This window comes from Oncorhynchus gorbuscha, linkage group LG08, assembly GCF_021184085.1.
Source record: "Oncorhynchus gorbuscha isolate QuinsamMale2020 ecotype Even-year linkage group LG08, OgorEven_v1.0, whole genome shotgun sequence".
Lineage (NCBI taxonomy): Eukaryota > Metazoa > Chordata > Actinopteri > Salmoniformes > Salmonidae > Oncorhynchus > Oncorhynchus gorbuscha.
Genome location: NC_060180.1, coordinates 78,121,112 through 78,134,956, shown reverse-complemented (window position 1 = coordinate 78,134,956; position 13,845 = coordinate 78,121,112). Strand labels below are relative to the sequence as shown.

General features: G+C 43.7%; 1 protein-coding gene across 2 annotated transcripts in view; it reads right to left on the bottom strand.

The window, feature by feature from the left end:
* LOC124042207 (macrophage mannose receptor 1-like) overlaps positions 1 to 13,845 on the bottom strand; it is a 70,140-nt gene that overhangs the window by 23,037 nt on the left and 33,258 nt on the right. For both annotated transcript variants that reach the window (XR_006840052.1, XM_046360621.1), the window contains exons 19-23: positions 13,288 to 13,388; positions 9,965 to 10,107; positions 9,634 to 9,742; positions 6,597 to 6,724; positions 3,115 to 3,159 (exon numbers count right to left, since the gene is read on the bottom strand). Coding sequence is in view for 1 of the 2 variants with exons in the window: in XM_046360621.1 (XP_046216577.1) it covers positions 3,115 to 3,159; positions 6,597 to 6,724; positions 9,634 to 9,742; positions 9,965 to 10,107; positions 13,288 to 13,388 (526 nt within the window). In the remaining variant the exon portion in view is untranslated. The remainder of the gene's footprint in view (positions 1 to 3,114; positions 3,160 to 6,596; positions 6,725 to 9,633; positions 9,743 to 9,964; positions 10,108 to 13,287; positions 13,389 to 13,845) is intronic.

Here is a 13,845-nt window from a genome sequence, read left to right as displayed (position 1 = left end):
TTCCAGTATGAACCAGTATGATCTCTGGGGTGTTTCCAGTATGAACTCTGGGGTGTTTCCAACCAGTATGATCTCTGGGGTGTTTCCAACCAGTATGATCTCTGGGGTGTTTCCAACCAGTATGATCTCTGGGGTGTTTCCAACCAGTATGACCTCTGGGGTGTTTCCAACCAGTATGATCTCTGGGGTGTTTCCAACCAGTATGATCTCTGGGGTGTTTCCAACCAGTATGATCTCTGGGGTGTTTCCAACCAGTATGATCTCTGGGGTGTTTCCAACCAGTATGATCTCTGGGGTGTTTCCAACCAGTATGATCTCTGGGGTGTTTCCAACCAGTATGATCTCTGGGGTGTTTCCAGACAGTATGACCTCTGGGGTGTTTCCAACCAGTATGATCTCTGGGGTGTTTCCAACCAGTATGACCTCTGGGGTGTTTCCAACCAGTATGTGTTTCCAACCAGTATGATCTCTGGGGTGTTTCCAGTTTCCAACCAGTATGATCTCTGGGGTGTTTCCAACCAGTATGATCTCTGGGGTGTTTCCAACCAGTATGATCTCTGGGGTGTTTCCAACCAGTATGATCTCTGGGGTGTTTCCAACCAGTATGACCTCTGGGGTGTTTCCAACCAGTATGACCTCTGGGGTGTTTCCAACCAGTATGATCTCTGGGGTGTTTCCAACCAGTATGATCTCTGGGGTGTTTCCAACCAGTATGATCTCTGGGGTGTTTCCAACCAGTATGAACTCTGGGGTGTTTCCAACCAGTATGACTCTGGGGTGTTTCCAACCAGTATGATCTCTGGGGTGTTTGACTCTGGGGTGTTTCCAACCAGTATGATCTCTGGGGTGTTTCCAACCAGTATGAACTCTGGGGTGTTTCCAACCAGTATGAACTCTGGGGTGTTTCCAACCAGTATGAACTCTGGGGTGTTTCCAACCAGTATGATCTCTGGGGTGTTTCCAACCAGTATGATCTCTGGGGTGTTTCCAACCAGTATGATCTCTGGGGTGTTTCCAACCAGTATGATCTCTGGGGTGTTTCCAACCAGTATGATCTCTGGGGTGTTTCCAACCAGTATGATCTCTGGGGTGTTTCCAACCAGTATGATCTCTGGGGTGTTTCCAACCAGTATGATCTCTGTGTTTCCAACCTCTGGGGTGTTTCCAACCAGTATGATCTCTGGGGTGTTTCCAACCAGTATGATCTCTGGGGTGTTTCCAACCAGTATGATCTCTGGGGTGTTTCCAACCAGTATGATCTCTGGGGTGTTTCCAGTATGATCTCTGGGGTGTTTCCAACCAGTATGATCTCTGGGGTGTTTCCAACCAGTATGATCTCTGGTGGTGTTTCCTGGGGTGTTTCCAGACCAGTATGATGACCTCTGGGGTGTTTCCAGACAGTATGACCTCTGGGGTGTTTCCAGACAGTATGACCTCTGGGGTGTTTCCAGACAGTATGACCTCTGGGGTGTTTCCAGACAGTATGACCTCTGGGGTGTTTCCAGACAGTATGACCTCTGGGGTGTTTCCAACCAGTATGAACTCTGGGGTGTTTCCAACCAGTATGAACTCAACCAGGGTGTTTCCAACCAGTATGATCTCTGGGGTGTTTCCAACCAGTATGATCTCTGGGGTGTTTCCAACCAGTATGATCTCTGGGGTGTTTCCAACCAGTATGATCTCTGGGGTGTTTCCAACCAGTATGATCTCTGGGGTGTTTCCAACCAGTATGATCTCTGGGGTGTTTCCAACCAGTATGATCTCTGGGGTGTTTCCAACCAGTATGATCTCTGGGGTGTTTCCAGACAGTATGACCTCTGGGGTGTTTCCAGACAGTATGATCTCTGGGGTGTTTCCAACCAGTATGAACTCTGGGGTGTTTCCAACCAGTATGAACTCTGGGGTGTTTCCAACCAGTATGATCTCTGGGGTGTTTCCAACCAGTATGATCTCTGGGGTGTTTCCAACCAGTATGATCTCTGGGGTGTTTCCAACCAGTATGATCTCTGGGGTGTTTCCAGTATGAACCAGTATGATCTCTGGGGTGTTTCCACCAAGTATGAGATCTGGGGTGTTTCTACCAAGTATGATCTCTGGGGTGTTTCCAACCAGTATGATCTCTGGGGTGTTTCCAACCAGTATGATCTCTGGGGTGTTTCCAACCAGTATGATCTCTGGGGTGTTTCCAACCAGTATGATCTCTGGGGTGTTTCCAACCAGTATGATCTCTGGGGTGTTTCCAACCAGTATGATCTCTGGGGTGTTTCCAACCAGTATGACCTCTGGGGTGTTTCCAACCAGTATGATCTCTGGGGTGTTTCCAACCAGTATGAACTCTGGGGTGTTTCCAACCAGTATGATCTCTGGGGTGTTTCCAACCAGTATGAACTCTGGGGTGTTTCCAACCAGTATGATCTCTGGGGTGTTTCCAGACAGTATGATCTCTGGGGTGTTTCCAACCAGTATGATCTCTGGGGTGTTTCCAACCAGTATGATCTCTGGGGTGTTTCCAACCAGTATGACCTCTGGGGTGTTTCCAACCAGTATGATCTCTGGGGTGTTTCCAACCAGTATGAACTCTGGGGTGTTTCCAACCAGTATGACCTCTGGGGTGTTTCCAACCAGTATGATCTCTGGGGTGTTTCCAACCAGTATGACCTCTGGGGTGTTTCCAACCAGTATGATCTCTGGGGTGTTTCCAACCAGTATGATCTCTGGGGTGTTTTCTGGGGTGTTTCCAACCAGTATGATCTCTGGGGTGTTTCCAACCAGTATGACCTCTGGGGTGTTTCCAACCAGTATGATCTCTGGGGTGTTTCCAACCAGTATGATCTCTGAAGACAATCAATGCAACACAATCTTTTAAAAATGTTTTATTTATTATTATTATTTTTTTTATTCTACAACTTTGTTTCACTTTGAATTTTGCTGCCTAAGTAATTAATGAGATGTTTTTGCCTACTTGGTTTGTGTAGATATGTAGGCAAAAACATATAATTAGTTACTTACCTTACAGCAAAATATGAAGACTTTGCAAAGCGGGTGTAGACGTAGACGTTCACTAGGTCCTGTGTGTGTATGTCTGTGTTTACTAAAAGTTTAAAGCGACTTTACCTGACTATAGGGATGCCATAGCGATGGGAACATCTGCGACAGTCTCTACAATTAAGAAACAAAATATTACATATTAGGGGTATTAATTAAGAAACATTATTGGTTTAGGGATAAAATTAGAAAATGAAACTCAAAGTAAACTAACACATCATGTCCAGTGTGCCACACAGTGTTCCAGGCTGTAATGTATGTATATATTATGTAAAATGTTACCTCAAATTTCACCACTGAGCAAATGTATTAAGGTCTGCTGAGCACAAACTCGAAAGTTGTGAAAATTCTGTGCAACGTCCAGCGCACGTTTACTGTGAACACTGAGGCTGTACCCACTTAAGTTAGTTTTACTGTGAACACTGAGGCTGTACCCACTTAAGTTAGTTTTACTGTGAACACTGAGGCTGTACCCACTTAAGTTACAGGTTTACTGTGAACACTGAGGCTGTACCCACTTAAGTTACAGGTTTACTGTGAACACTGAGGCTGTACCCACTTAAGTTAGTTTTACTGTGAACACTGAGGCTGTACCCACTTAAGTTAGTTTTACTGTGAACACTGAGGCTGTACCCACTATAAGTTAGTTTTACTGTGAACACTGAGGCTGTACCCACTTAAGTTAGTTTAACTGTGAACACTGAGGCTGTATCCACTATAAGTTAGTTTTACTGTGAACACTGAGGCTGTACCTGCTTTAAGTTGCAGTTTTACTGTGAACACTGAGGCTGTACCTGCTTTAAGTTACAGTTTTACTGTGAACACTGAGGCAGTACCTGCTTTAAATTACAGTTTTACTGTGAACACTGAGGCAGTACCTGCTTTAAGTTACAGTTTTACTGTGAACACAGGCGGTACCTGCTTTAAGTTACAGTTTTACTGTGAACACTGAGGCAGTACCTGCTGTAAGTTATAGTTTTAATAGTGGACGAGTAGGCAACTGTGGCTATTTGATCATAATGTAGGTCTACCAGAATTGCCTTCCATTAAAAACAATGGAGAAAATGCATCCCATAAAATTTAACATGGAAATAGATGTTCTATCATTTGAACTTGTTTGCGTGTGTGTTATAAAGACTGAGTTTGTATTGTGGACTTCAGAACGTTCTCGTGAATAAACTGTCCAAGCCTTTTGCATAAGCTGAGTCTAATTATTATTAAACCCACGGGGTCAAAGCTATTGATTGTTTATCACTGGAATTGAAAATAAATGGTTGAACAGACAGTAATAGGGGTTGCAAAAATGGCAACAGAAAATTTGAGGAAGATTCAGGGTCCAGATTTTCCAACCCAGCTGATCTGTAGGGGTCCAAATTTTGCAGCTCTTTCAGAACATCAGCTGTCTGGATGAATGAGAAGTATGGGGGGGGGGCAATTTGCTTTAGGGGGTGCTGAGCTGTTGGCTGGGTTAGGGGTAGCCAGGTGGAAAGCATTGAGAGATACTTCTTAAAATTGTTGACTAGAAATAGAAAGTAACTATAACTGGGCTAATAACTAGCTAACTAGCAAAACATACACAGGTGGCAACAAGTAGCTCTCACTTTGATCTCAGAACAAGATCATCTACTCCCGACCGCTCCTGCTGTAGCCTGAACACAGTGAACGGCAGGGATCCATATATGGCCATGGCTATTTGCATATAGGCCTACTGCAGCTCTGATTGGTTATGGGGCACCGGTCTGTGTAGAGTACAGACTGAGTCCTGCCTGTTGATAGAATCCTACTCCAATGTGCTCTGCCTACAAGAAAGTCTCTTGCACAGTTAGTTTGCATACTAAGTCTTGCACAGTCAGTTTGCATACTAAGTCTTGCACAGTCAGTTTGCATACTAAGTCTTGCACAGTCAGTTTGCATACTAAGTCTTGCACAGTTAGTTTGCATACTAAGTCTTGCACAGTCAGTTTGCATACTAAGTCTTGCACAGTCAGTTTGCATACTAAGTCTTGCACAGTCAGTTTGCATACTAAGTCTTGCACAGTCAGTTTGCATACTAAGTCTTGCACAGTCAGTTTGCATACTAAGTCTTGCACAGTCAGTTTGCATACTAAGTCTTGCACAGTTAGTTTACATACTAAGTCTTGCACAGTCAGTTTGCATACTAAGTCTTGCACAGTTAGTTTGCATACTAAGTCTTGCACAGTCAGTTTGCATACTAAGTCTTGCACAGTTAGTTTGCATACTAAGTCTTGCACAGTCAGTTTGCATACTAAGTCTTGCACAGTCAGTTTGCATACTAAGTCTTGCACAGTCAGTTTGCATACTAAGTCTTGCACAGTTAGTTTGCATACTAAGTCTTGCACAGTCAGTTTGCATACTAAGTCTTGCACAGTTAGTTTGCATACTAAGTCTTGCACAGTCAGTTTGCATACTAAGTCTTGCACAGTTAGTTTGCATACTAAGTCTTGCACAGTCAGTTTGCATACTAAGTCTTGCACAGTTAGTTTGCATACTAAGTCTTGCACAGTCAGTTTGCATACTAAGTCTTGCACAGTCAGTTTGCATACTAAGTCTTGCACAGTCAGTTTGCATACTAAGTCTTGCACAGTTAGTTTGCATACTAAGTCTTGCACAGTCAGTTTGCATACTAAGTCTTGCACAGTCAGTTTGCATACTAAGTCTTGCACAGTCAGTTTGCATACTAAGTCTTGCACAGTCAGTTTGCATACTAAGTCTTGCACAGTCAGTTTGCATACTAAGTCTTGCACAGTCAGTTTGCATACTAAGTCTTGCACAGTCAGTTTGCATACTAAGTCTTGCACAGTCAGTGCACAGTCAGTTTGCATACTAAGTCTTGCACAGTCAGTTTGCATACTAAGTCTTGCACAGTCAGTTTGCATACTAAGTCTTGCACAGTCAGTTTGCATACTAAGTCTTGCACAGTCAGTTTGCATACTAAGTCTTGCACAGTCAGTTTGCATACTAAGTCTTGCACAGTCAGTTTGCATACTAAGTCTTGCACAGTCAGTTTGCATACTAAGTCTTGCACAGTCAGTTTGCATACTAAGTCTTGCACAGTCAGTTTGCATACTAAGTCTTGCACAGTCAGTTTGCATACTAAGTCTTGCACAGTTAGTTTTGTGTCGCTATGTTACATTAAAATGGTCTAACGTTGCACTGATTCGATCCCAAAGTAGAGGTTAACATTGTTAACTGAAGGGGAAAACTAGAGAAAGGTGAGTGAAGGTCTCCGCTTCTCTGCAGTTTAGGGAACATTGATGATGTCTCATGTGACTGTTTATGTTTAAATGTCTGCTTGGCCGTCATGTCTACGACCAGCTGTGGTATATTGGCCATGGGAAAACAACCCTTGGCCCTCATTGCTGGGAAAACAACCCTCGGCCCTCATTGCTGAGGTAAACAACCCTCGGCCCTCATTGCTGGGAAAACAACCCTCGGCCCTCATTGCTGAGATAAACAACCCTCGGCCCTCATTGCTGGGAAAACAACCCTCGGCCCTCATTGCTGAGGTAAACATGTGTACATATGCGTACCTTCGTGAAATCCAAGTTTAAGTATTTGACTGCCTGGCCATCGGTCCAGACAAACGCGTCCCGGTTTAAGTTACTCAGTCCAATCCACAGGTCAGTAGCACCAGAAGCCATCTGGGTCGTCAGAAACACTGCAACCATAGAGATAGAAAGAGAATATCTTTATTTCTGTGTCATTATGGAGTCTGTGACAGCATGGGTAGCTCCATAGAGATAGATAGAGGACTCATCTTTATATCTGTTCCATTATAACATCTGTGACAGCATGGGTAGCTCCATAGAGATAGATAGAGGACTCATCCTTATATCTGTGTCATTATAGAGTCTGTGACAGCATGGGTAGCTCCATAGAGATAGAGGACTCATCCTTATATCTGTGTCATTATAGAGTCTGTGACAGCATGGGTATCTCCATAGAGATGGATAGAGGACTCATCCTTATATCTGTGTCATTATAGAGTCTGTGACAGCATGGGTAGCTCCATAGAGATAGATAGAGGACTCATCCTTATATCTGTGTCATTATAGAGTCTGTGACAGCATGGGTAGCTCCATAGAGATAGATAGAGGACTCATCCTTATATCTGTGTCATTATAGAGTCTGTGACAGCATGGGCAGCTCCATAGAGATAGATAGAGGACTCATCCTTATATCTGTGTCATTATAGAGTCTGTGACAGCATGAGCAGCTCCATAGAGGCTGCAACCCATAGGAATCCCCACCCAGTTGACTACTTAAAAATGGTGGATGATGGCAATGTCTAATAACAATGGCAATGTCAAAGACAAAAGTAGGGGCTCCCTAACCCGGGCGACGCTAGGCCAATTGTGCGTCGCACCACGGACCTCCCGGTCGTGGCCGGTTACGACAGAGCCTGGGCGCGAGCCCAGGGACTCTGATGGCACAGCTGGCGCTGCAGTACAGCGCCCTTCACCACTGCGCCACCCGGGAGGCGCCACCCGGGAGGCCACTCCATACATTTTTCATGGCACTCTAAAGTGCTTGTTACATGTTGACAGGAAAATGGTCCAATTCACACTCTTATCAAGAGAACGTCCCTGGTCATCCCTACTGTCTCTCTGTTGAGTTTGTAAATTATGTGTTGGAGCCCCTGGGTATCCATTAATAAAGAAAACTGGGAAAACTTGTTTGCTTAATATAAGTCATTTTAAATTATTTATACTTTTACTTTTGATACTTACAGTGGGGCAAAAAAGTATTTAGTCAGCCACCAATTGTGCAAGTTTTCCTACTTAAAAAGATGAGAGAGGCCTATAATTTTCATCATAGGTACACTTCAACTATGACAGACAAAATGAGAAAAAAAATCCAGAAAATCACATGGTATGAATTTATTTGCAAATTATGGTGGAAAATAAGTATTTGGTCACCTACAAACAAGCAAGATTTCTGGCACTCACAGACCTGCAACTTCTTCTTTAAGAGGCTCCTCTGTCCTCCACTCGTTACCTGTATTAATGGCACCTGTTTGAACTTGTTATCAGTATAAAAGACACCTGTCCACAACCTCAAACAGTCACACTCCAAACTCCACTATGGCCAAGACCAAAGAGCTGTCAAAGGACACCAGAAACAAAATTGTAGACCTGCACCAGGCTGGGAAGACTGAATCTGCAATAGGTAAGCAGCTTGGTTTGAAGAAATCAACTGTGGGAGCAATTATTAGGAAATGGAAGACATACAAGACCACTGATAATCTCCCTCGATCTGGGCCTCCACGCAAGATCTCACCCCGTGGGGTCAAAATGATCACAAGAACGGTGAGCAAAAATCCCAGAACCACACAGCGGGACCTAGTGAATGACCTGCAGAGAGCTGGGACCAAAGTAACAAAGCCTACCATCAGTAACACACTACACCGCCAGGGACTCAAATCCTGCAGTGCCAGACATGTCCCCCTGCTTAAGCCAGTACATGTCCAGGCCCATCTGAAGTTTGCTAGCATTTGGATGATCCAGAAGAAGATTGGGAGAATGTCATATGGTCAGATGAAACCAAAATATAACTTTTTGGTAAAAACTCAACAAAGAATGCTGAGTTGCATCCAAAGAACACCATACCTACTATGAAGCATGGGGGTGGAAACATCATGCATTGGGGCTGTTTTTCTGCAAAGGGACCAGGACGACTGATCCGTGTTAAGGAAAGAATGAATGGGGCCATGTATCGTGAGATTTTGAGTGAAAACCTCCTTCCATCAGCAAGGGCATTGAATATGAAATGTGGCTGGGTCTTTCAGCATGACAATGATCCCAAACACACCGCCCGGGCAACGAAGGAGTGGCTTCGTAAGAAGCATTTCAAGGTCCTGGAGTGGCCTGGCCAGTCTCCAGATCTCAACCCTATAGAAAATCTTTGTAGGGAATTGAAAGTCCGTGTTGCCCAGCAACAGCCCCAAAACATCACTGCTCTAGAGGAGATCTGCATGGAGGAAAGGGTCAAAATACCAGCAACAGTGTGTGAAAACCTTGTGAAGACTTACAGAAAACGTTTGACCTCTGTCATTGCCAAAAAAGGATATATAACAAAGTATTGAGATAAACTTTTGTTATTGACTAAATACTTATTTTCTACCATAATTTGCAAATAAATTCATTAAAAATCCTACAATGTGATTTTCTGGATTTTTTTTCAAAATTTGTCTGTCATAGTTGAAATGTACCTATGATGAAAATTACAAGCCTCTCTCATCTTTTTAAGTGGGAGAAGTTGCACAATTGGTGGCTGACTAAATACTTTTTTTTCCCCACTGTAAGTATATTTCAAAAAACAAATACTTTTAGACTTTTACTCAAGTAGTATTTTACTGGGTGACTTTGAATTTTACTTGAGTCATTTTCTATTAACGTATCTTTGCTTTTACTCACGTATAAAAATTGGGTACTTCTTCCACCACTGATTTGTTTGTTGTATGTTTTAGGATCAATAGAGGTGATAGGTAGGAGAAAGAGCTATGGTCTTACATGTACTCCAGAGGGAGGGTCTTAGACGGTCATTTACAGGTTAAAATAATCTCACCTTGCTCCCGCCTACTGGCGATGGAAGCCAGGTTAGCTCCCATGGATTGGCAGTACGATCTGGCCTCGAGCCAGGTACAAGGCACCCGGTATCCAATCAATTTGTAGCACTATAATCAAATCAATAAGCAATAAATCAAGTTGATTCAAGTTGATTGATTATAGGCAAACACTTTGAGTTAGACTTTCATTCTCAAAGCCTGTTGTAAAACTGTATTGTCTGTTTTCATGTGAAAGACATTCAACATATTATTACATAATCATTATTTTAACACTCTTCCTGTGTAACCTTTGATCTCTGACCTTAGGATCCATTCTCTCCTCTTACTGACCTTAGACTGGTAGCGGACCCATTCCGGGGGGCAGCCTCCTGTGGGGGGGGCAGTAGGGGGCACGGTGCTGTTCACTGGGGGGGAACCACTCCTCTCACAGATGGACCTCATTTCAGTGCCACAGTTATAGTCATGCCAGAAACCTGAAGACACAGTTATAGTCATGCCAGAACCCTGGAGACACAGTTATAGTCATGCCAGAAACCTGGAGACATAGTTATAGTCATGCCAGAAACCTGGAGACAGAGACACACAGTTATAGTCATGCCAGAAACCTGGAGACAGAGACACACAGTTATAGTCATGCCAGAAACCTGGAGACACAGTTATAGTCATGCCAGAAACCTGAAGACACAGTTATAGTCATGCCAGAACCCTGGAGACACAGTTATAGTCATGCCAGAAACCTGGAGACATAGTTATAGTCATGCCAGAAACCTGGAGACAGAGACACACAGTTATAGTCATGCCAGAAACCTGAAGACACAGTTATAGTCATGCCAGAAACCTGAAGACACAGTTATAGTCATGCCAGAAACCTGGAGACACAGTTATAGTCATGCCAGAAACCTGGAGACACATAGTTATAGTCATGCCAGAAACCTGGAGACACAGTTATAGTCATGCCAGAAACCTGGAGACATAGTTATAGTCATGCCAGAAACCTGGAGACACAGTTATAGTCATGCCAGAAACCTGGAGACACAGCCAGAAACCTGGAGACACAGTTATAGTCATGCCAGAAACCTGGAGACACAGTTATAGACAGAAACCAGTTATAGTCATGCCAGAAACCTGAAGACACAGTTATAGTCATGCCAGAAACCTGGAGACACAGTTATAGTCATGCCAGAAACCTGGAGACACAGTTATAGTCATGCCAGAAACCTGGAGACACAGTTATAGTCATGCCAGAAACCTGGAGACACATAGTTATAGTCATGCCAGAAACCTGGAGACACATTTATAGTCATGCCAGAAACCTGGAGACATAGTTATAGTCATGCCAGAAACCTGGAGACACCTAGTTATAGTCATGCCAGAAACCTGGAGACACAGTTATAGTCATGCCAGAAACCTGGAGACACAGTTATAGTCATGCCAGAAACCTGGAGACACAGTTATAGTCATGCCAGAAACCTGGAGACACAGTTATAGTCATGCCAGAAACCTGGAGACATAGTTATAGTCATGCCAGAAACCTGGAGACAGAGACACACAGTTATAGTCATGCCAGAAACCTGGAGACACAGTTATAGTCATGCCAGAAACCTGGAGACACACAGTTATAGTCATGCCAGAAACCTGGAGGAGACACACAGTTATAGTCATGCCAGAAACCTGGAGACACAGTTATAGTCATGCCAGAAACCTGAGACACACAGTTATAGTCATGCCAGAAACCTGGAGACACCTAGTTATAGTCATGCCAGAAACCTGGAGACATAGTTATAGTCATGCCAGAAACCTGGAGACAGAGACACACAGTTATAGTCATGCCAGAAACCTGGAGACACAGTTATAGTCATGCCAGAAACCTGGAGACATAGTTATAGTCATGCCAGAAACCTGGAGACAGAGACACACAGTTATAGTCATGCCAGAAACCTGGAGACACAGTTATAGTCATGCCAGAAACCTGGAGACGCAGTTATAGTCATGCCAGAAACCTGGAGACACAGTTATAGTCATGCCAGAAACCTGGAGACAGAGACACACAGTTATAGTCATGCCAGAAACCTGGAGACACATAGTTATAGTCATGCCAGAAACCTGGAGACACATAGTTATAGTCATGCCAGAAACCTGGAGACACAGTTATAGTCATGCCAGAAACCTGGAGACATAGTTATAGTCATGCCAGAAACCTGGAGACACAGTTATAGTCATGCCAGAAACCTGGAGACATAGTTATAGTCATGCCAGAAACCTGGAGACACATAGTTATAGTCATGCCAGAAACCTGGAGACACAGTTATAGTCATGCCAGAAAAACAGAGACACAGTTATAGTCATGCCAGAAACCTGGAGACACAGTTATAGTCATGCCAGAAACCTGGAGACACAGTTATAGTCATGCCAGAAACCTGGAGACAGAGACACCTAGTTATAGTCATGCCAGAAACCTGGAGACACAGTTATAGTCATGCCAGAAACCTGGAGACACAGACACACAGTTATAGTCATGCCAGAAACCTGGAGACACAGACACACAGTTATAGTCATGCCAGAAACCTGGAGACACAGTTATAGTCATGCCAGAAACCTGGAGACACAGTTATAGTCATGCCAGAAACCTGGAGACACAGTTATAGTCATGCCAGAAACCTGGAGACAGAGACACACAGTTATAGTCATGCCAGAAACCTGGAGACACAGTTATAGTCATGCCAGAAACCTGGAGACACATAGTTATAGTCATGCCAGAAACCTGGAGACACAGTTATAGTCATGCCAGAAACCTGGAGACATAGTTATAGTCATGCCAGAAACCTGGAGACACAGTTATAGTCATGCCAGAAACCTGGAGACACAGTTATAGTCATGCCAGAAACCTGGAGACATAGTTATAGTCATGCCAGAAACCTGGAGACATAGTTATAGTCATGCCAGAAACCTGGAGACACATAGTTATAGTCATGCCAGAAACCTGGAGACACAGTTATAGTCATGCCAGAAACCTGGAGACATAGTTATAGTCATGCCAGAAACCTGGAGACACAGTTATAGTCATGCCAGAAACCTGGAGACATAGTTATAGTCATGCCAGAAACCTGGAGACACATAGTTATAGTCATGCCAGAAACCTGGAGACACAGTTATAGTCATGCCAGAAACCTGGAGACATAGTTATAGTCATGCCAGAAACCTGGAGACAGAGACACACAGTTATAGTCATGCCAGAAACCTGGAGACACAGTTATAGTCATGCCAGAAACCTGGAGACACACAGTTATAGTCATGCCAGAAACCTGGAGACACCTAGTTATAGTCATGCCAGAAACCTGGAGACACAGTTATAGTCATGCCAGAAACCTGGAGACACAGACACACAGTTATAGTCATGCCAGAAACCTGGAGACACAGACACACAGTTATAGTCATGCCAGAAACCTGGAGACATAGTTATAGTCATGCCAGAAACCTGGAGACACAGTTATAGTCAAGCCAGAAACCTGAACACTCAGACACACAGTTATAGTAGACCTAATCATGCCATTGAGTTAAGTGGTAACCAGCCCCAAGATTCAGAATGAAAATAACTCAATGGAAGTTCTTATAAGAGAGGAACATTTTTGGGCCTCGACTCATCTTTAGCTCACCCATGGAGCTGGACATGACAACACAGTTCTCATCGTTGTTCTTGAAGTCCGGCTGGTTGTTGTCCCATCTCTGGAATACTGCTGGGGAACCGTCCATCCACCTGGACAGAACACAGGACACAATCACTCAGAACACAAGGATTCAAGAACTCAGAACACAGGACACAATCACTCAGAACACAAGGATTCAAGAACTCAGAACACAGGACACAATCACTCAGAACACAAGGATTCAAGAACTCAGAACACAAGAACTCAGAACACAAGGATTCAAGAACTCAGAACACAGGACACAATCACTCAGAACACAAGGATTCAAGAACTCAGAACACAAGAACTCAGAACACAAGGATTCAAGAACTCAGAACACAGGACACAATCACTCAGAACACAAGGATTCAAGAACTCAGAACACAAGAACTCAGAACACAAGGATTCAAGAACTCAGAACACAAGAACTCAGAACACAAGGATTCAAGAACTCAGAACACAAGGATTCAAGAACTCAAAACACAAGAACATGAGAACTCAGAACACAAAACATAAGATATAGAATAT